Source organism: Xenopus tropicalis, chromosome 2, assembly GCF_000004195.4.
Source record: "Xenopus tropicalis strain Nigerian chromosome 2, UCB_Xtro_10.0, whole genome shotgun sequence".
NCBI lineage: Eukaryota > Metazoa > Chordata > Amphibia > Anura > Pipidae > Xenopus > Xenopus tropicalis.
Window position 1 is genome coordinate 54199737 of NC_030678.2, and position 21108 is coordinate 54220844.

Consider the following 21108-nt stretch of genomic DNA (forward strand, 5'->3'; position numbering starts at 1 on the left):
GCGACTTTTTTGACACAAAGACCTTATTTTTTGATGTGTGCGCATTATATTACTAGGTGTCTACACATCATAAGATCATGTGACATTAGCAGGATTCTGTATCAGAAGGCATAATATAATTACATAGTGAACACACACAGAACCCAAATATGCACATGAGCAGTAACCCACAGGAACCAGTCAGGGATTAGCCATGTTCAGCCAATTTCCAGAACAGCAATGAAAGAAAAATTGTGATTGGTTGCCACTGGTTTGCATTTTTACCTTTAACCCTCCTTTGGTTCAAAATTATTTTGGGGTAATTGGATCTTTTTATCTGATTATATGAGCTCATGCTTGCAAAGGATGGAGTCAAGCGCAGTTTTAACTGGTATATTAGGGGCATATTTAGAAAAGAGTGTCAAAATACTGGCCTTCATGAATATATGATAAATGGATATTTATGCACAGGTTATTACAAAGTGAATTTATAAAGGTGTATTTTGTTAATCTTTTTATTAGCGATGAACTAATCTGTCCTATTTCGCTTCTCCAAAAAATTTGCGAAAATGCTGAAAAATTCGCAAAACACATTGAAATCAATTGGCAAGTTTTTTAAATTTTTACACGTGTGACATTTTTTTACGTGCAAATTTTTTTCTTACTCCAAATGCATTAAAGTCAATGGGTATCTTTTCTCAGTCCAACTGCATTAAAGTCAATGGGTATCTTTTCTCAGTCCAACTGCATTAAAGTCAATGGGCATTTTTTCGTCCCAACAATTTGTCTCGAAAATTTTTTTGCTGTGAAATTTTGCCTCAGTTTCACAAAAAAAAATTGCTTGGCGAAATGCGGAATTTCTCTGTGAATCTATGCCTGGCGGAAAAATTTGCTTGTCACTACTTTTTATAACAAAATTTTGCACATTTGCTTAAAGTCGTTACCCAACTTTATCAATATGTGTTATTGTATTATTATTGCGTTAAAGTGGAAGTATAAATTGTATTCTCCAAAAACATACAGGCAGGTTCATTGGCTTCCAACTAAATTGACCATAGTGTTTGTGAATGTGATTGGGACCTTAGATTGTAAGCTCCTCTGGGGCAGGGACTGATGTGAATGATACATAAACTCTGTAAGGCGCTGTGGAAATGTGTAATTAACAGGAAATAAATAAATAATGTAATGTGCTATGTAGAATATGTCGCTATATTATTGTCACTATTTGTGCTCTCCTATGATGCTCAGCCTTTGATCCCAGATTAACTCTTCTTGCACCAAAGCTCAAAGTTAAAGATTAAAGAACTATACTGTCACAGGGTAACTGGCAGCAAAAACCTGTATAGAGCTATGGGCCAAGCAGCCAGTATGTGAATAACAGCACAACACTGCAGTTGCTTCGCTGCAGTTTCACATGACTAAGTCCAGCAACAGCAAAGATGCCCAGATTTCTCAGGCAGTGTCTGTATTGCTGTGCAGCTGCGCAGGGCTCAAGTCAATAATGCTAATGCTGATGTTCTATTACATGGTTAACAGCTTTTTGCTCAGCTGTCTCATGAAGTAAGTAGCATCACAGTATCAAACAATTTAATGTAGTAGGAGGTTCTCAGTGAGGGATCCGCCTTGGCAGTAAATGAGATATGTGATCCCAGGCAATAAGACAAGCAGACTCCCTCTGAATTCTCTATGGATGATACAGACATAGCAGAGCAGTGCTGAGAGCCAATACCAGATGTGTGTGTGTATTGATAACATATAAACTGTAGATTGCTCCACTATAGACCCCTGTATATGTCTCTCTGCTGGTGGTGCTGCATAGAGAGCCAAGAGTGGAGTAGCGCTAAGAGAGGAGGATGCAGTGTGGGAAATGAATAAGGCAATAGGAGAAGATGCAAACTTGTGTCACAAGGCGATTTCCATCATCCAAGAGCTGTGTAAGACGCAGGGGGCTGCCTTGGAGCGGGGAACTTGCAGGGAGTTTTTGCTGCTGCTGCCGCCGGACCACAACCTGCGCATAACTGATCCAGGTAAAGGGGGCGCAATCCCTCCCACGGGGGTTATATTGGTACATTGGCATAGCTTGCAACTTGGGCACATGTTTCTGGCACGGAACGGGGTTTAAATTGCTACCTGTATCTCTCTATCCTTGCCTGTCTTCGCATTTTAAGCGCCTTCAATGTGCAGAGCGCAATAACTTGTGTGCCGCTGCCACTGAGCGCATTGCCGGGCTCGCAATTACTGCGCTGCGGGCTCCGTTTGCGCTTTTGGTAATGGGTAAGGGGCAATCACTATGCTTACAAAAAATGTGATATAGCTTGCTTATGTTTTATGAACCGGTCACACCCTCCCGACCAATAAAGTCACTCGATGTTATTATCGTTATTCGAGTGTGGCCAGATTAGCCTGCTAAGAAATGAATGTCTTTTAATTGAATTAACACCTTGCGTGCCAGAATGAAATCCCATCAGATGGCTTCTCGCATGCAAACAGTTTTCAGTATCAAGTGGTGTTATACATAGATAGATAGATGATACTTAATATGGTACACAGATATGATTATGTGCTAATATAGTGCTTAATGATTCAACTCACTGTTTAATATCCACATCCCTGCTGGAAAATTGTGACTCTTTCCTGGGGCGATTATCCCTTGGAGTCAGTCAGAAGCCCACAGCTCAGGGAATGTATGGCTGTAATAAGGTGTGAGGATAAAAGCAGATGATTAGAAAGGCATGAGGGTTGTGGACACTGAGTAGTAAGGCACCAGGTCAGACTGTGCTTCAGGGATCATATCTTGGGCTTGGAGGAATCTGGCAATTTTGGAGCAAGTTCATTCACTTTCATTAATATAGAAAATAACGATGTTGCTGTAGTTGGAGGTTTATGTCCAAGTGCAGTCATATGTGAACTCTAAAGATGTCATTTTCATGGATACCTAAGCCTACGTCCCTGCAAATGGGCTTTATGCTGTCTAAACTGATTATAGGCAGCTGCCCTTTCTATATGTTGTTGCTAAAGCGCCAGTTCACCTTATTATAAACTTTTAGTATGAGATAATGTACACAGTGATATTCACTTGCACCTGTATGTATGTATATCTTTATTTATAAAGCGCTACTTATGTACACAGCGCTGTACAGTAGAATACATTAATATAAACAGGGGGTATTAAAATAGATAAATACAAAGTATTACAATAAGCACAAATAAATAAAAGATACAGTTACAGTTGTAATAAGATAAGAGTCAAAGACACAAGAGGATGGAGATCCCTGCCCCGTAGAGCTTACAATCTATATGGGAGGGTAACTTACAGATACAAATAGGCAAATATAAGTGCTGTAGGTCACAGTGGGTGACACTACATTATAAGTGCTATTTCCCAGATCAGGTGCTGGGCGAGTGCTCCAAAAGGTAGTCTTTTAGTTTGGTTTTAAAAAGACTGGGGGAGGATACTCTCCGGAGGAAATCAGGGAGGGCATTCCAAATGTAGGGGGCAGCAAGGCAGAAAGGTTTAAGGCAGGAAACAGCAGTAGTAGTGGGGGGTGCAACCAAATGATTGCTCTGCGAGGAACGAAGGAGAGAAGACACAAGAGAAGAGATGTAGTGGGGAGCAGACGAATGGAGGGCTTTGAAAGTTAAGAGAAGGAGTTTGTAAGATATTCTTTGTTTAATAGGAAGCCACAATAAGGACTTTAGCAGGGGAAGGGCCTGAACTCTCCTGGATGAGAGGAGGAGAATTCTGGCAGCAGTATTTAATATAGACTGTAGGGGGGAAAGATGGGAGTTAGGGAGACCGGTTAGTAGCAGGTTACAGTAGTCAAGTCGGGATAGGATGAGAGCATGCATTAGCAGCCTAGCTGTTGCAGTAGAGAGAAAGGGACGGATTTTGGCAATATTACGTAAGAAAAAGTGACAGGTTTTGACAGTGGTGTTAATGTGGTCAGAGAAGGAGAGACAGGAGTCAAAGATCACCCCCAATCAGCGCGCCAAATCGACTGGGTTGATGAGGGTGCCTTCAATAGAGATAGAAAAGGGGGGGGGTAGGACCAGGCTTAGGCGGAAAGATCATTAGTTCAGTTTTTGTTAGGTTCAGTTTGAGGTGGCGTTGATTCATCCAATTGGAGATAGCCAGGAGGCAGTTAGAGATTTGAGTCTCAGTTTCAACTGTTAATGAAGGGGTCGAAAAGTAAATTTGGGTATCATCAGCATACAGATGGTATTTAAAGCCAAATGAACGGATAAGATCTCCCAAAGACAGCGTGTAGAGGGAGAACAACTACGGCCCAAGTACAGAGCACCTGCTCTTTGTGTTTTCATTTTTTGTGGTTTTCAAACTATTTGCTTATCTTTTTATACCTCCCTCCAGCTTAAAATTTTATATGAATTCTGACCCCTCTAAAAAGAAAGGCAGATGAATCTCAAGGCTAAACTTTTATAGTTATTCATATGTTACATCAATTATCTTTCTATTCAAACTTACCCATTTCATCCTGTGGTCAGCCATTTAAACCACTTCCTGGTTGCTATGGTCTCTGGAACTACTTAAGAGCAGCAGAACAAATAGCTGAGTAATTTGTATTAAATATATATACTGTATATATACCCATAAAAAGGACCAGCGATCCCACAGTGAATAAAAACAAGATATTGATGTGACTTGGTATGCTGGTCCTTCTTATGGGTATTTACATCTTTTGACCTAGCACCCACTTGTTGGACTGGTTTAGAGTGTGGACACACAATTTGATATATATATATATATATATATATATATATATGTGATAACTATCATCTACTGAATGTAATCCAATCTTGCCATTTAAGCTACAACTTTCAGAATCCCACTGATAATGACAAAGCTGTTGGGGGGAGGCTGGAAGTTGTAGTGCTAACACATCTGGAAGGTAATATGTTTATCCATGGTCCAAACATAGTCTATCCATGGTCTAAACTTGGTGTGGAATCATAGCACAGCAGTAGTGAAGCGTAGAGTATTATACATGCACTCTTATGTGAACATGAGATTTGGCCCATATATCATTGTGAGGGTGAAAGCCCATGGGAAACGACTGATACAAAAAATCCTACTTAGCACCAGACTCAGACATTACATTTACCGTTTCTGCTAAATCAGAACCTTTCTTTGAGAAATTGAAATTGAAGAGCTGATTGTTGCTAAGCAAATGTGCTGCAATACTGATAATATTTCAGCTGCTCAGTAGCGAAAGACAAATATATTCATGCTAATACTTTTTACTGCCACAGTAACCAGCAAAGTGTGACAGAGTAACAGACTGCTCATTTAACAGAACAGGGCCATTATTGTTAAAGATGTAATTTTTCTTTAGAATCTGAGAATGTATACTGTACATTGGTTCAAAAAACACACGTGGAAGCAACACTTCTAATGTATCTGAAGCATCTGGCTTGTTCCTGAAGCATCTGGTTGCCTTTTATCCATCAAGGTTAACATGCAATCAGCCAGGAAGTCAAAGGCTAATAGATAATTTCTGCCTTGCGCCTAAGCGTATTCTTTATACTGGGGTCATTTATCATTCAGTCACTGGAGCTGTAACTGTCACACACTAAACTTTGTGACTGGCAGCAAATCATTTTTGGAGTTTAACAATTCTGGCAATTCTTAGATATTGTTACATCTCTCACTTTCAGTTGTGCAGAGGGAAAAAATGAATGTTTCTGATGGAAACTACCCCATGGGGTATGTCTGACTATAGAGCACAGGGTATTGGGGCTGCTGCTGGTCTTAGCAACTTGATCCCTTCAATACTATGAAGGAAACGTATTTATATAGGGGCGATGGTTGGGTGCACAGTATCTTTATAAATATACCTTACCTACCCCTAATGTATTTGGAGGTATCTCATTCATGTGTGTTATAGATAGTACTCATCAACAGGTAACAGGCCCCGTACTGGCTGTACAACTTTCAAATTCAATCCAAATAACCTGGAGAGTACACATGTTCTTCAGTGCAACAGTGTAATTTATTGAGAAATCTGTTAGCCAAAACATGTAGTGCGATGATATCTCAATAAATTACACTGTTGCACTGAAGAACATGTGTACTCTCCAGGTTATTTGGATTGAATTTGAAAGTTGCACAGCCAGTACGGGGCCTGTTACCTGTTGATGAGTACTTCCTTTGAATACTGGAACCTACGGTAGGACTCTGAATTTTCAATTGTGTTATAGATAGATTTAATGGTAGCTGTGAATCCATTATTCATACAAATAGGGTTTAAAAAACAGAAATGCTAAAACATGTCTACAATGATGCATTTAAATATATATTTTCTTATTTATTTGCTTTGGGGAATAATTAGAGGAGTATTACCTTGTGGACTAGAAGCAATATGTGAAACTGCCATAAGCAATTACAGTCCTGTGTATGCACAAAGGTGTTAATGGGTACTTATGTTTAATGCTGATTTAAACCTCTATGTTAGAGTCAAAGTCCCATTATGGCATCAACTCATAAAATATTATAGGCTTGCAAAGAAAAAACCTGCAAACAACTGTTTTTTTTTACAGTGAAACTATAAAGAATAGGAATGAATTTTATAATCAGCAAGTAAGGTAACCAGGTCCAGGGCACTACTGAATTTTCAACTAATCTGGTAACCTTTAGACTAGAGTATGGTTGTCGCCTCTGTGATGTACATATGGGGACAATGAGATGCTAGACTATTTTGAACCCATGTTCTAAGATCCCTGGATACTGTGTGATTAGGGGGTACAATGTAATTATATGCCTATGTACAGCATGATAAACTGCATATAGTTAAGGAAGTTTAGAGACTTTTCTTCAAAAGTTTTTTTTGCCACAGAGTAGTAACTAAGTAATATGTCATATAAGATGATAATATGGGCATGGTTATAGTACACTGATAAGAATATGGTCAAAAAAATCCCCTTTTAGTGTGTTTTTCAGAAAGTATTATTATTATTTAGTAGATATTTCAACACTAGCTGCCCAGGTAAATATGAGCATGTACACATGTTATCATATGAGGACTAGACAAATAAACTGAGAGTAATAAGCATGCACAAAGCAAATTTGAAGTTTTAGATCATAGGAAAAATATATAGCTGTGACCTTCAGTGGGTCAGCAACCCTTCCATCATAACCCCTGTAAGTGTATACCTACTTTGCAGTACAAGTGTGGGATCAGTTATCCAAAGTTATCCAAGTGTTTTACCTGGATAAGGGAACTTTCCTTTATGCCTTAAAGTAAAGGAAAGCCGTCATCTTATGCTACTGCACATGTGCATGTCTATAGGGGGTCATTTACCACTGGGAAAACATTGTGCAAACTGCAAAGACAGACTCAGTCTGCCAGGATAATTGCTGCAAGTCCCTGTTTCTCAGCCCAGAGACCTCCCCCAGCCCATGTGAATACTGAGCTGCATTTGACAGCTCTAACTTCATGAGTAAATGACCCCTTAATTCAGCTCTAAGGACCCCTGAGATTTGTAATAAAAAAGATGGTGCTTTGTTTCAATAAGCTATTAAATTCATTTGGGATGCCCAGCATATTGGCACCTTCCAGTGAATGGGGCTTGTTTGTTAATTCTACAAAATGCTTAAATGATACCCGTTTGCCTGACAGCATGGCCCAGCAACATGTAATTCCATAGACTTTTGGAAATGCATTTTGTAGTGTCTGTGATATAGATTTTACACCACTGGCAGACAAATGGTTAAAGAAAAACTACAGGGATTTTTACAAGTTAAGTTACCATCAAGTACAAGGGACTGTTTTGTTTTTTATTACAGAGGAAAAGCAAATCTGTCAAAAATGGAGAAAAAGGACACTAAGGGGAACATGACTGCTGCCTTTGGAGCTTTCAGGATAACAAGTTCCTGCATAACACCCCCTATACTGGCACTGCAACAAATGGGCTTAGTTTAAGGCAAGAAATCCATCTCAGGAACCAGGCTTGCAGCATAACTCAGGAATGTTTGTCTGCAAATAAAATCAATGTTCCCCTTTCGTCTATGAGTTAGAACATTTTACCAGGGCCAAAGTTCTGATTATATCTGTACCAAAGGAAGAATTTGAAGGGTCAGATCACTTGCTTTAATGAATTTTAAATCCAATATTGAGATTTAATAGGAGTATCTAAGCATCGATCCCCTGTCTGTTGCTTTACAGCAGATCCCACACCAAAGTTTTATATAAACAACAGCTACAGAATGCATTAGGTGGCATTTAGATTTGGCAGGGTAGGGGGCAAAATACAAAAAACAGGCACAAACATGGCTGTGTTTTAATACTTTGTTCCCTGCCCTGCATTCAACCCCACAGGTGTAGCTGCAGACTTGCACTTTCTGGATAAATAGGCCTGTCTGCGTTTGTCAGCACTGTGTTCATCAGGGACAGGCTGGGGGTAGCTTGCATCTGGCGCATCAGTCAATGATCACTGTTGTTAACAGTATTGTTTGTGTTTATATATTATATGCACATCACACAGGGGAGAATTCAAACTTTAAGACTGAATACATCAACCCAAACTAAGCCTCATTAAACGTACAGGTATGGGATCCATTATCCGGAAACCCATTATCCTAAAAGTTCAAAACTATGGAAAGGCCAACTCCAATAAACTCCATTTTAATGATATATTTCAAAGTATTAAAACATATTTCTAATTTCTTTGTAATTATAAAACGTTCCTTGTATTTGAGCCCAACTAAGATATAATTCATCCTTATTGGAGGCAAAACAATCCCATTTAATGTTTACATTATTTTTTCAGTAGATTTAAAGTATAAAGATCCAAATTATGGAAACGTTCCTTATCTGGAAACCCCCAGGTCCTGAGCATTCTGGATAACTGACAGAATAAGAAACAGCAGTTCTACACAAGAGAATATGCAGAGAACAGGAATTGAGGGTAACACTATAAGTGGCAGTATCTTACCAGGTGCAATGTGCAAAGTGCCATATTTGGACACAAATTAACATGTTTTTACCTATAATGCAGGATTTTCCCAAGTATGTCAGTGTAATTGCTGCAAGGTGGGAAGTTATGCCTGTTGCAATTGCAACAATGCGTCAAAATATACGCAGCTGGGCGAGAGATTTGGAGCTTAGTGCATGTAATTGGAAGGAATGTGTTTGGAGGCAACAGCACTTGGTCTTGTAAATTATCCTTTATATCTTAGGTATATTTGCCTTGTGACTTTGGACCTGACAGAACTGATTTAAATGAAATAGCAGGTTTTTGACGTTAGTCTGGGGCACCTATTGACACCACACACTATGGGGACCGGGGACTGCAGTAAACAATCAGGGTGGTAGCTGCTCCAGGGTTCCTAAGCATCTGTAAGTCCATTATTTATTAGAGACCAGGGGGGAGCATTATTGGAAGGAGCATGTTTGGACATAAATACCTTTAATGAATGTCAACGATAAGCACATCTGTGCCCATCTTATTGCAACAGCACTTGCACTTTGTTTTATAAATTACCCTATATATCTTTATAATATTTGCCTTGTGGCTTTGGCCTGTACTCATGACTGCCCTGATTCAAATGAAATTGCAGACCAACAGTTATTTCAGATTGTGTTTGAAGAGACTCTTTCTACATATGCAGCTTCTTCACTGCTTCACATTATGCAGAGCGAGATTAAAGGCTTTATGTTCTTGCAGTTGAAAATGATAATGAACCGAAAATTAATAGCTTGAAACACTCACTTTGATTTTCCCCTTAAAATTACGCAAACATTTGTTTCAATATGTTCTGTTTTTCTATTTCTTTGTTCTTAATTCTAATCAAATTTAAACCTACAAACATACACACACAGTGCCACACACATAACTGTTTTACACAGATGTGCAAAAAAACATTTAACCCTGTGTAAACCTACAAACATATGCACATACAGTGTTCACACATAATGTTTTTTACAAAAATGGCAAGAAACATAATTTTATCATGTGACACACAATTGTGGTTTGTGTCTTACAGTTGCATGTCAGTACAGGCCAATCTCACAAAGAGCTGCTGTTCTAATGGTTTTTTAACCAGCCAGGCAGCTTCTGATTGGCTCATGGGACTAATTCCCCTAGATATATAACCTTAGGAATTACATATTTGTCTAATAAGATATGAAGATGATGGACAGGGACTTCTGTGGGAGCTTGAATGGTACATCCTTGGTCAAACTTATGTCACCACATTTCCTAAAGGCAGAGCCATGTCCCATTGCTCTGCTAAATGATGGTAGTGCTGTCTGGGGCGTTTCCAGAGATTACCACAGCAGCAGTGTCAGACAGGCCCACCAGGATACCAGGAAAACTCTCACTGGGCCGTCCTGCTCCTATCCATTTGGCTTATTTCATTGTCATTCCATATTTCTGTATAGAAACAAAGAGGTTAAGTAGATAGAAAAGAGTTTAGTATGTAAAGAAAAGAGAATAGGAGAATAAAGAGGCTGAGTGAGCAGAAGAGGAATAATAATTTGAAGAGTGGGATTTAAGGTCTAAAGTTTTCTGTTGGGCGCCAGTCCGACACTGCCCATTGCACAGCAGTCACATTACATGGTGCTGTAGCCCTATATAGGTCTATAAGCCAGCATAGCAGCAATAAAGGCTTTTCAGGAGCTCATTTGTTATGCTGGAGGGGCACAAGTCATGTCAGGACAATCAATAACACAGTTGGGGGGGTCTTGGATTTTCACCCAAGGGTCCCACAAGTGTATTCTTTTAGTAGCTTTTGCAAACTGCTGTATGAATCTGTTCTGAAACTGACACTAGAGGGAAACACTAGATCACTCACTGGCTGGGAAAGCACTTTCTGTTTTTATTTGTTGAAGTGTACTTTGCATGAAACATTATTATTGCCATTGCGTGTTATATGTTCTGTATAAAAATTTGCATTTCCTAGCTTTACACATATTGCTTCCATTTTGGAGCAGCATAATAGACAGAGCTTATGATGTTTTAGATAACCAAAAAGCAAATGCATTGGTATTATTCATATGATGTACATGTAATGTTAATAAGGTTAAATGCTATCATGGTTGAAATATACTGTAGCAACCCCTAGAAACTCATCAGACATCAGGCATAATTCTGAATATGGAAAGAGGAAGGAAATATTATAAAATATGGCATTTCCACCCATATTCGTTTTATTAACATTCACTTCCTAGAAGTGACAAAAGAACAAGGATCTCAAAACAAGGTGGTAAAAAGGTGACACTTGAGGGCCAAGGAGGTAGTAACAAAATAGTAGATATGAGAATCAAGGTATCATGGCAGTAAACTTATCCTGGAGGGAATGCTTTCCCAGTTTCCTTACAACAGTCTTTTTGTGTCTCAGTGCTGCAAAATAGGAAGTATTGTAATCAAGGAATAGAATACAGTAGATAAACATACTTGCAGCTGGCAGAGGAGACAGTTTCACAGTTCCGTATTTGACAACAGCAGCTCATAAATCAGAGTATTGCTGCTGGCCTGAGGCTCAGAGCACTTTCTGGTCTCTTATGCATCCAAGAACCTTATTTATTTTTCTTTTCCTGCTGCCAGTAAATGGGGCTGATGGAAGGTGAAAGTGGGTGGGGGGGGGGGGGGAGGGGGAAGTGGGAGAATGACCCAAAAATCAGGAGTCTCCATCCCAATTCACAAGCATTGGCATATGTCAGACATTTGCATAATCTACAACACTAGCCTGATCACTGATTCCTACAGTTTGCTGTATTTGTGCAAATATGCACCTCTGTTAGTATATATAGCAGTGTAAGCTTTACTTCAGGTACAGATTACTAACAATGTATTGTTACTGCAGGTGACTGGCTGAAGTAAGGGAAGCCATGGTGACTCCCAAAGGATTTGTATGAGTTGATCTATCTGAAAACAGTACTCACTGATGAGAATATTCACCATGCTGGTGCCCCCAAAATGGCTTCTTTGTCTATCTTTTACCTTCATGCTCCATATGTGCTTCTTTACACAAGGTGGCACAATGTTATGTGATGTTCCACAAGCCTCCAGATATTTTCCAGAACTGCATCTGTTACAGCTATAGATGGCAGGATGCAACTTGAACCTAGACCTTTCCTCACATTGCCCCCAGGACTTACTGTCTTGTTCTACATCCCAATGCTTCTTATGCAAAATCACATTTAACCCATCAACTTCCAATCTTCCCTACTGTGTCTGGTCTACAGCCCACCAGCAACTGATCCAGAGCTCTCATTTAATAAACCCTGATGTTTTTATTTACATTTATTAAGAACAGTTTGCATATGAAGTTAAACAGACTCTGTATACTTTATCAGTAAGGACATTGTATACTTGCAATATATGCATACGTATACCAGCACATCATTTGCCTGCTACCAGAACTTACAGTGGAGATGTGCTTCATTATTATTAAATTAGAATGTAAAGTTCAAATAAGATTAACATTACATCACAAATGAACCTGCTAAAGCTGTATTTATAGCCAAGAGGGTATAGTTTCCATTGGCGTTAAATAAATACTGATGTCTCCTTATGTAAAGTCAATGAATCTTTCTGTGTAAAATGATAGAAGCAACATAGTTTACTCCAGGTCTTGTAACCCCTTGAAGCCTAACAAAGGTCTCTTTAAGCTGCTGCCATAGGATACTAGGATTGACGCAAATGTTAGACTTCTTATAACATTACCATAGGGATGGCAGTGGAGAGATGGGGGAGAAACTGAAAGCCAGTTAGTGAATGCTTATTTACTGAAGAACGTAGAACTATATTGGCCATGCTTTTGAAACTTGCTCATACATGGAAACTTGCATATATATATATATGAAAAGAGAGAGAGAGAAAGAGAGAGCACGCAGAAAAACATGTCTGCTTATCCATAAATTTTCAGTGCATCCGTTCATATAAAAAATTCAGTTCCTCTGCACCCATATTAATATGTTGATAAATGAGAACAGACAGCTACAATTTAGGCATGTTTTGCCATGAGCAACATTGCCTAATAGATTCTGTCCATCTGCCTATGTATGTATTATTGTTAGTTCACTATACATAACATTAAATCAGCCTGAATACAAAACTCCATTTATTTTCAAATGTAAGAATTATAAAATATACATACATATATAGTGAGAAATTGTGAGCCAATGCACTTAGTAGGCAGCAATCCAACTTCTAGTGTTTCTGAGTTGCTTGAGTCTAGAAGTTTAAGCCACTTTTGTAAACAGGGTGCTTGGGAAAAAAAAATATCAGCCCCAAGATATATTTCATGGGGCTGAAATATCAAGGTTTAAAAAGAAAGTGTGAGTATCTCTTTAAGAGGGTGGATTATGGATTTGAGCAGTCTTCCAGCTGTACAGAAATAACAATGCACAGATGGTAGCTGACCCATAAAATCTAATTGTGTACACAAATCCAAGCTTGAAATCTGTAAAGTATTTTTGTCATTTATTAAAAACCAAAAAAATGTAAAATATAGTTTATATGTTGGCAATTTGTTTTCTTGAATGTGAGGTTTAGTAAAGCATTTTTCAATTAGTACCTTTGGAAGAATTACAGCAAGGTTTTCAGTACAGGTTAGAATACACATATAAATAGTGCTCTACCCTATTGAAGGATTCACCGCTTGGGAAGGCAGTGAGCAGTGAGTCTCGGCACTCCATTTAGAAGAAGAGACACCTGCCTGCCATGAATGTATTCATGCGGGTCGAGAGTGGGTGACATGTAGATGTCCAACCTTCTGCCTCCGACCTGTCTTATAACTTCAGTTGTGCAGGTTAGGGGGTGGTGATGAATGCAGGCAGCCCTTGGTATAATGAGCAGAGGGATGCCAGACCCGGGGAAGAAGTGCTTTCCAAATAAGCACTAAGGGGCGCGTTTGGGCCTTTAAGTAGGGATGTAGCGAACATCGCCAAAAATGTTCGCGAACCCGTTCGCGGACTTTCGCCAAAACTCGCGAATATTCGCGAACTTTGCGAACCCCATAGACTTCAATGGGAAGGTGAACTTTAAAACCTAGAAAAGCCATTTCTGGCCAGAAAACTGATTTTAAAGTTGTTTAAAGGGTGCCACGACCTGGACAGTGGCATGCAGGAGGGGGATCAAGGGCAAAAATGTATCTGAAAAATACTTTGTAAAAAAACCGCCAAAAAAAACCGCAAAAAAAAACCGCAAAAAAATAACGCCAAAAAAAAAAACCGCAAGCTATTCCTATGTATACGCAAAGGCGAAAAACCGAAGTGAAAAAACGCAGCGGAAAAACCCGAGGCGAAAAAACGCGGCGCAAAAAAAACGCGGCGAACCCAAAATGGCGAATTAGTTCGCCGGCGAACAGTTCGCTACATCTCTACCTTTAAGTGCTCTTGCCCTGATCTACATCAATATCTCCTTATATTTCCTATAGCACACCTAGAATATGTATAAGGGCGTGTAAGATATGTATAAAATACTGCCATAGATAGAGGTGTTTGTGCTGAAAGAGATGCTAATAAACATTTTTTTTAAACACATATATCACTTATTTTATATCACTTCACAAATTCAGAAACTCATTTTGTTCCATTAACTTCAACAGATTACATTAGGTTTTAGGTGGGGTAGAATAATGGCATCATTTTTAGTTTTATACTAGTGTAGAATAAATAAATAGTAGATAAAGGTGCCATGATCACAGAGAATGGCATTAACTCCTGCGTAAAACAGAGTTGATTAAATACACTAACCAACTTTTGCATCATTTTTAATCATACTATATTTTACATGGCTTTATGAAATTGATACTAAGTTGGTCCTGATAAATTGTGCACAGTTTTCTGATATAAAGTAAAGGACACAAAAGCCTTAAAATTAACACCTTTCTTGAGGAAGCATTAGTGCCAGGGTTTTGCCTACGTGCAAATGACTCGTTCCAAAGGAATCACATGTCAATACTGTTATTGATGCCACACAGGAAATAAGACCATTTTCCCACAAAATAACTAAAGAAAAACTTGTATTTAAACTAGGATTGCAGGTTAGAAAGGTAAAGAAAAGGTGGCAACCCTAGCTACACCCTATGTTCTGTTTATCGAGATGAATGTTAATAACCGCATGCTTCTTATTGGGGGCCTGCAATGATGCTGAAAGAGAACTGAAAGAAATGTCTGCAAAATTATTGAATAAATGTATATATTTTCAAAATAAAATACATATTCACTATTTTAATTCTGGATGTTAAATAACAGTGTTAATTAGCCATTAAGGGAAAAGGAATGCCCATTTGCTAATTACTGCTAATCTTAGCTCCTGTCCTGTAAAAATCCAACAAGATGAGTACCCCTCCTTTTATCGACTGGATGCGCTATTTTACTGCTTGAGTCCTCACCCTCAACACAGACAGCGAATGTACCCTACTGCCTATTGTATATATTATATAACATGATCATTATATATATATATTATGCAATCAAGGGCTTTAGCAAGTATTAAAATGGAAAGTCTAAATGAATTGCACAGTAGCCAGCTGCGAACTTAATTAAATGTACATATTCACATACCATTCTATAAATGATGAATGATCTGGGTTTGCTGTTATTATACACAGAAAAATACAATTTGCAAGTGTAATTATGCAGCCAGAGTTCCAGAGAGTAAAGGCATATACACATGGGCATTTGGAAATAGACTTCTGTCAAACATGTTGTTGAATATGCAATAAAATATATTGATTTTAAATGCTCAGTAAAATCCATTACAATCACCCAGTGTTGATTCCTTCAGACTTTATTTTTGTATCTTTAGACGTGTATATAGCATATGTGATTGGAGACAAAATAAAATGTACTGCATAACTAGGTACCATACGGAAAGCACATTTGGAGTGAGGTGACCCACTCATTATCAGAGCTGCCAGCCCTTCAGGATTATTTGGGAGTCTCCCATAACAGACTGGGGTTGAGCTGGGGAGCAATCATCAAGAAATGAGGCAAAGCTAGGGTGTTCCAGAGTATAGCCAAAAACCTCCAAGAAATCATTCCCAAAATGTAGACATTTTAAAGCAAAAAATTGTATGCAAAACATTTTGAGCTTCTAAGCTGAGATCCTGATTAGTAGCAAAGTTATTAACCAACCAGGAGGTTTTTAGCCAGTGCCCAAAGTGCTACCTTAAACCAACAAGTAAATTGAGAAGAGGATTAAGGTTTACATTTTTTTAGACGGGGTATCAGAAAAGTGGGAGGCTTGGTTATATAGGGGATTGGGGGCCCAAACCAGGAGAACTTTTAAAAATTCCCAGAGAGTTGCGATATCTGCAGCATTTTAGAGTTTCTGAGCTGCCCAAGCTCCAAAACCCAATGGGTGAACATCAGCCGATAGAGTACAAGTGAAAAACTATATTTTAGGAGCAAAACTCTGCACCATTTTGAAGCACAAGCAACTGTATCCACAGACACTGACAGCAGGTCAGGGCGCAAAGCTTACAAAAAAATTACAAATTGCACCTGTTTTCTTCACTTTGTCCCCAGCTCAGTTGGATTACACCATTGGTTTCCATCACAAGATTCTTGCCATTTTGTATACAGCAAGTATGTGTCTTTAGAAACTTCAGACATACAAAGAGTGTCTGCCAGGAATGACAGGGGTACACCAGAAAACTCTAGACCAGGGATCCTTAACCTTTCTTACTCATGCAGTCAAATATAAAAAGACTTGGAGAGCAACACAAGCTCCATAAAAATTAATGGAGGTGCCAAATAAGGGCTAAGAAGGGCTATTAGGCAGCCTCTATGCACACTATAAGCTTACAGGGGGCTTTATTTGGTAGGAAATCTTGTTTTTATCCAACCAAAACTTGCCCCCAAGTCAGGAATTCAAAAATAACTACCTGTTTTGGGGGTACTGAGAGCAACATGCAAGGGGTTGGTAAGTGATATGTTGCCCCTGAGCCACTGGTTGGGGGATCACTGCTATAGACCATAGACCATAGACCTCTTCAAATATTTATCCTTTTCCTCCTCTGCTCACTCACACCTGGGCCCACCCAAAGTTTTCCTGGTTTCCTGGTGGTCCAGTCCGACACTGCATACAAATATTTTTGTGTATTGAATTCTTGTGTGTATTACACCATAGGTTAATTAACCATTAGTTATTCTGTTAGCAATCAGTAGTTATTCTGCGTATTAATCATGTGCCAAAGAAAGTGACTTCAGCCATGTGTAGAGTGTAGTTAAAGGCTTCTGAGACAGCGTGCGTGGGGTTAGCCCCAAGTGCTCTAAGTGAGGAGCGGAGGACCATAACAATGACTTAATAGGAACATCTGCCTGTGGATGCAGGCACTAAACTGTGAGGCCACGTGTTCTGCTTTATTTAAGCTTACTGTAGCAGATTTAACTCCCTCAGATGCTTTTGTTACTGGCTTGAAAAGCTTTCCTTGTTTCATTGAGCTGGGAATGGAAATATGACTCAGCGTCCCTATGGAGGGTAAGTGACCAAACCAATTGGCAGATCATTCATGTGTTTCTAGACATATTTATTCTAAAGTAGGATGGAAAGTTTTGCTTTCATTTTTCACCTGTGATAGAGTCATTTCTGGCCTGAAAGGAACCTTGTTATTTCAATGCTCAGTAGAAAGGAATTATCCCGGCTATTAGATAAGGGAATCATGCAGTAGAGCAGGGCAGGGATAAGCAGCCTCTGCCATTTCAACTCTTTCAACACTATGGCCCTGTAAAGCTTGCAGAGGGTTCTGGGAATTGTAGTTCTGCAAAAGTTTGACTGACAAAAATGCAGGCACAACAGGTACTGTAAATATATAAAAAGAACTTAGCCACGCTGCCTCTGCTGAAAGCAAATGTTGAGCAATATTTACCACTTTCCACATTTATTTGTTCTCTAAACCATTGTTATGTGCTGTATAACCAAACAGCTTTATGCAATATACAGTACATCGTTTATAAATTATGAGCCAGCATGTTTGCTTTTATTGATATAATTACTAAATATATGCAGTTTGTTGCCTTTGGATGCTCTTTACTGCTTGTATTTCTCTGCAATTAAATGTCATTAGCGTTTTAAACAGTTATTTTAGCAGATTTTTTAATTTATTCAGAAAAAAAAGTCCTACATTCTTTGGATATGTAAATAAATGCACCACATTGTGGGGAGTAATAAGCATTTCTCTTCGGGGCTTGGAAGCTTTTTGTGCAATCGGCACCTGCAAAATCTGGAGGATGGGGTGTATGGAAGTGCAAGCCAAGTTTATACACAGTATACACAAGTGCAAGAGTAACTGCATCCCTTAGTGCCCACACACACAGCACTGCATCCAGGGCAATGATAGCGCTCTGTACCATGTGACAGATTACAGTGTAATTGTATACACTGTAATCCCCCCCCCCTTTCCCCCCTTTTTTACTTCTAAAACCTGGAATCCCAAATTTAGTATCAAGTGTAATATTTTGTTCCAGATCTAGTAAGCCATAGCACCCAGGCAGATGTTTGCTTTTGCTTTTCTGACTGCTGTAGACCTGCTGACTAGTTGCTAAGGGTTACTAGACCTAAAGCCATGTTCTTGATGGTAAAAAACAGCTTTAGTGCAACTCATTATGTGTAATTCATTTCTCTGTGTTTGTGTTTGGATGTAACAAAAACTCAAGACAGGTGATACCTTTAGGACTCCCTGGCATCTACATACTCTGTAATTTGCCCTTTAATTGATATTCAGCTAGGCATATGCAACCACAAATTGTTTCAAGGCACATATATAGTGGAGTAAATAGTGAAAGTTCCTTGTGAATACCATTTTAATGGAATCAGTTTTGCACTTTGCCCAGCACTATGTGTTAGTATATGAGCCCTTAGCTAAGATAACATTATAACCCAGAAAGATTGCTGCCTATTCAGAGTATCTCATATCTGCCAGTTTGCTGGAGTCTGGCTTTGAAATAAGACTGACTTTTTCTGGATGAATGAACGTGCAGTGGAAGTGAATGGATGAGTTGATTCCTGCCACAGCACCCTCTCTCCCTCTCTGCAGAGCTTTTCCCTGCTTGCTGAATTGTAGTATGCCTACTTTGTGATACACAATGGATGACAACCATCTGGATTTACTGTTGGATGATTCCATTATAAAGCTCATATTTACAGTATGTTCCAGGCTGAATATTTTCAGAATGGGATATTACATCTTTTAAGAGGCTACTATTTCCAGTCTTTATAATCTCTTTTGGAAGCGTGTGCAAAATGTGCATTGGGTGCTTGGGGGCCTCATGTTTTTTTCCTTTTAACAACTTAAATTGATGAGGTACTGCATTATTTATTATTCTTTGGTAACTGTTTTCCCACATTGGCACAGGCATGGGATCTGTTATCCAGACTGTTTAAAACAGTCTTTCCATAATGTAGAACACACTACCCTATGGGCGTTAATACATAATTAAACAGACAAACAAAAAAACATTGCATAACATTCCAGTTACAATAGATCTTTGACGCAAAGGAATGAGAAGTTGTGGGGGAATAGTTCCTATTAGGGATGAGCATTTTCACTATGTACTTGTGGTAAACTTAGAGTTTTCACAAGTGGCATAGATTTTAGCGAATCTGCGCCAGAATTTTGTCATGCGTTTTGTTTTGCTGCCAAAATCCCCTTTTGACTAAAAATTGACTTTAAGGCATTTGTAGTGAGAATGAATCTCCAGAAAAAAACACCTTTATTTGCAAAAGTGCCCATTCACTCCAATGCATTTGATTGCCAAAATGTTGCAGATTTTTTGGCTAAACAAAATGGGGCAGTTTCACTCCTTACTAGCCTCAATCCTTAATTTAGTTGATCCCTTATTTAATATTTAAAATAAACACAAAGGACACATTATCACTAAATGCCACGCAGGTACGACACATGTAATCCCATAGACTCTGGGGTTTGTATGTTTTAAATCATGCTATAATAACGTATTTTTACATTTTGGAGTGCGAAATGAATTTCTATTTTTGCACTGTCAACAACATACCTAATGTATATATATTTAGACTCATTTTCTCTTTGCATAACCCCAAGGGAAATGTAGAAAGGTTGGAGACTATAATATATGCAGATATGAATGAGCTTTGGTGCTTGACCTGTTCCCTAAGTCATTCAGGTTGCCTGGGGTAAAATAAAGCCTGCTTGCCCCCAGCAATAGGGAGGAAACACAACTTCCCATTCTTTATCAGACATGCATTTTAAATGCACTGCATTTAGTATTCAACTGGCTTTGAAGTGAAAACAACAAAAATCAATGAATCCTTTACTAAAAAATACATAAAAATACTGTTTTATACAATGCCTGTATAAAAAAATTAGAATTCCATACTTATTCCATAATTAGCAACATAGAAACCATCAAAATAAAGGCTCAATTACATAATTAGTAGTATATTACTAGTGTTACTCCTAAGGATAATAATAACACAGGGATCCCTTTTCTGCAAACCTCTTATCCAGAAAGCTCCAAATTAAAGGAAGGCCATCTCTTATAGGGTACACTTTAATCACATAATCTCAATTTTTCTTTTTCTCTGAAATAAACCAGTACCTTGTGCTAGATGGTAATTAAGCTGCATGAATCAATATTGGTGGAAATACAAAGGGTTTATTTCATGCTTAAATGTTTTTTTTAGCAGACTTAAGGTATGGTGATCCAAATTACAGAAAAATCCCTTATCGGAAAAACTCCAGCTCCCAAGCATTACGGAAAATACACGTAGAGCCCAGACCTGTAGAATTTCAAAGCACTATGACATTTTGTTATACCAAATGCACATGATTATGTACAATAATTTGCATAGGTATGAACACATTTTTGTTGTAAAGGATAAAAATATTCGTTAAACTGTATTTTTTATTGGCAAATGACTGTAATCATACTACAATATACTATACAATGCCATAATACATTTCTCTGTTTTCAGTAAGACCTGCAAAAGTGCACATTACATTCATACAGACATGAACCTCCTAGGGGCTGTTTTCTGGAGATTTTTGGTCATGCCTCAACCACTCCCAGGTATGCCCAACAACAACCATTTATAATGGGACCCTTCCCTATTACACCTTAATCGTGCCATTCTCTACTCAGACTGACCAGGCATGGGTTGAAAGATTGGGCTATGACAGTG

General features: G+C 38.6%; 1 protein-coding gene across 1 annotated transcript in view; it reads left to right on the top strand.

Annotated features, from left to right (window-relative positions):
• Positions 1-1662: 1662 nt before the first annotated feature.
• syt6 (synaptotagmin 6) overlaps positions 1663-21108 on the top strand; it is a 168127-nt gene continuing 148681 nt past the window's right edge. The window contains exon 1 of the mRNA XM_002935776.4: positions 1663-2006. Within this exon, the coding sequence (XP_002935822.2) occupies positions 1847-2006 (160 nt within the window). The 5' untranslated portion in view covers positions 1663-1846. The remainder of the gene's footprint in view (positions 2007-21108) is intronic.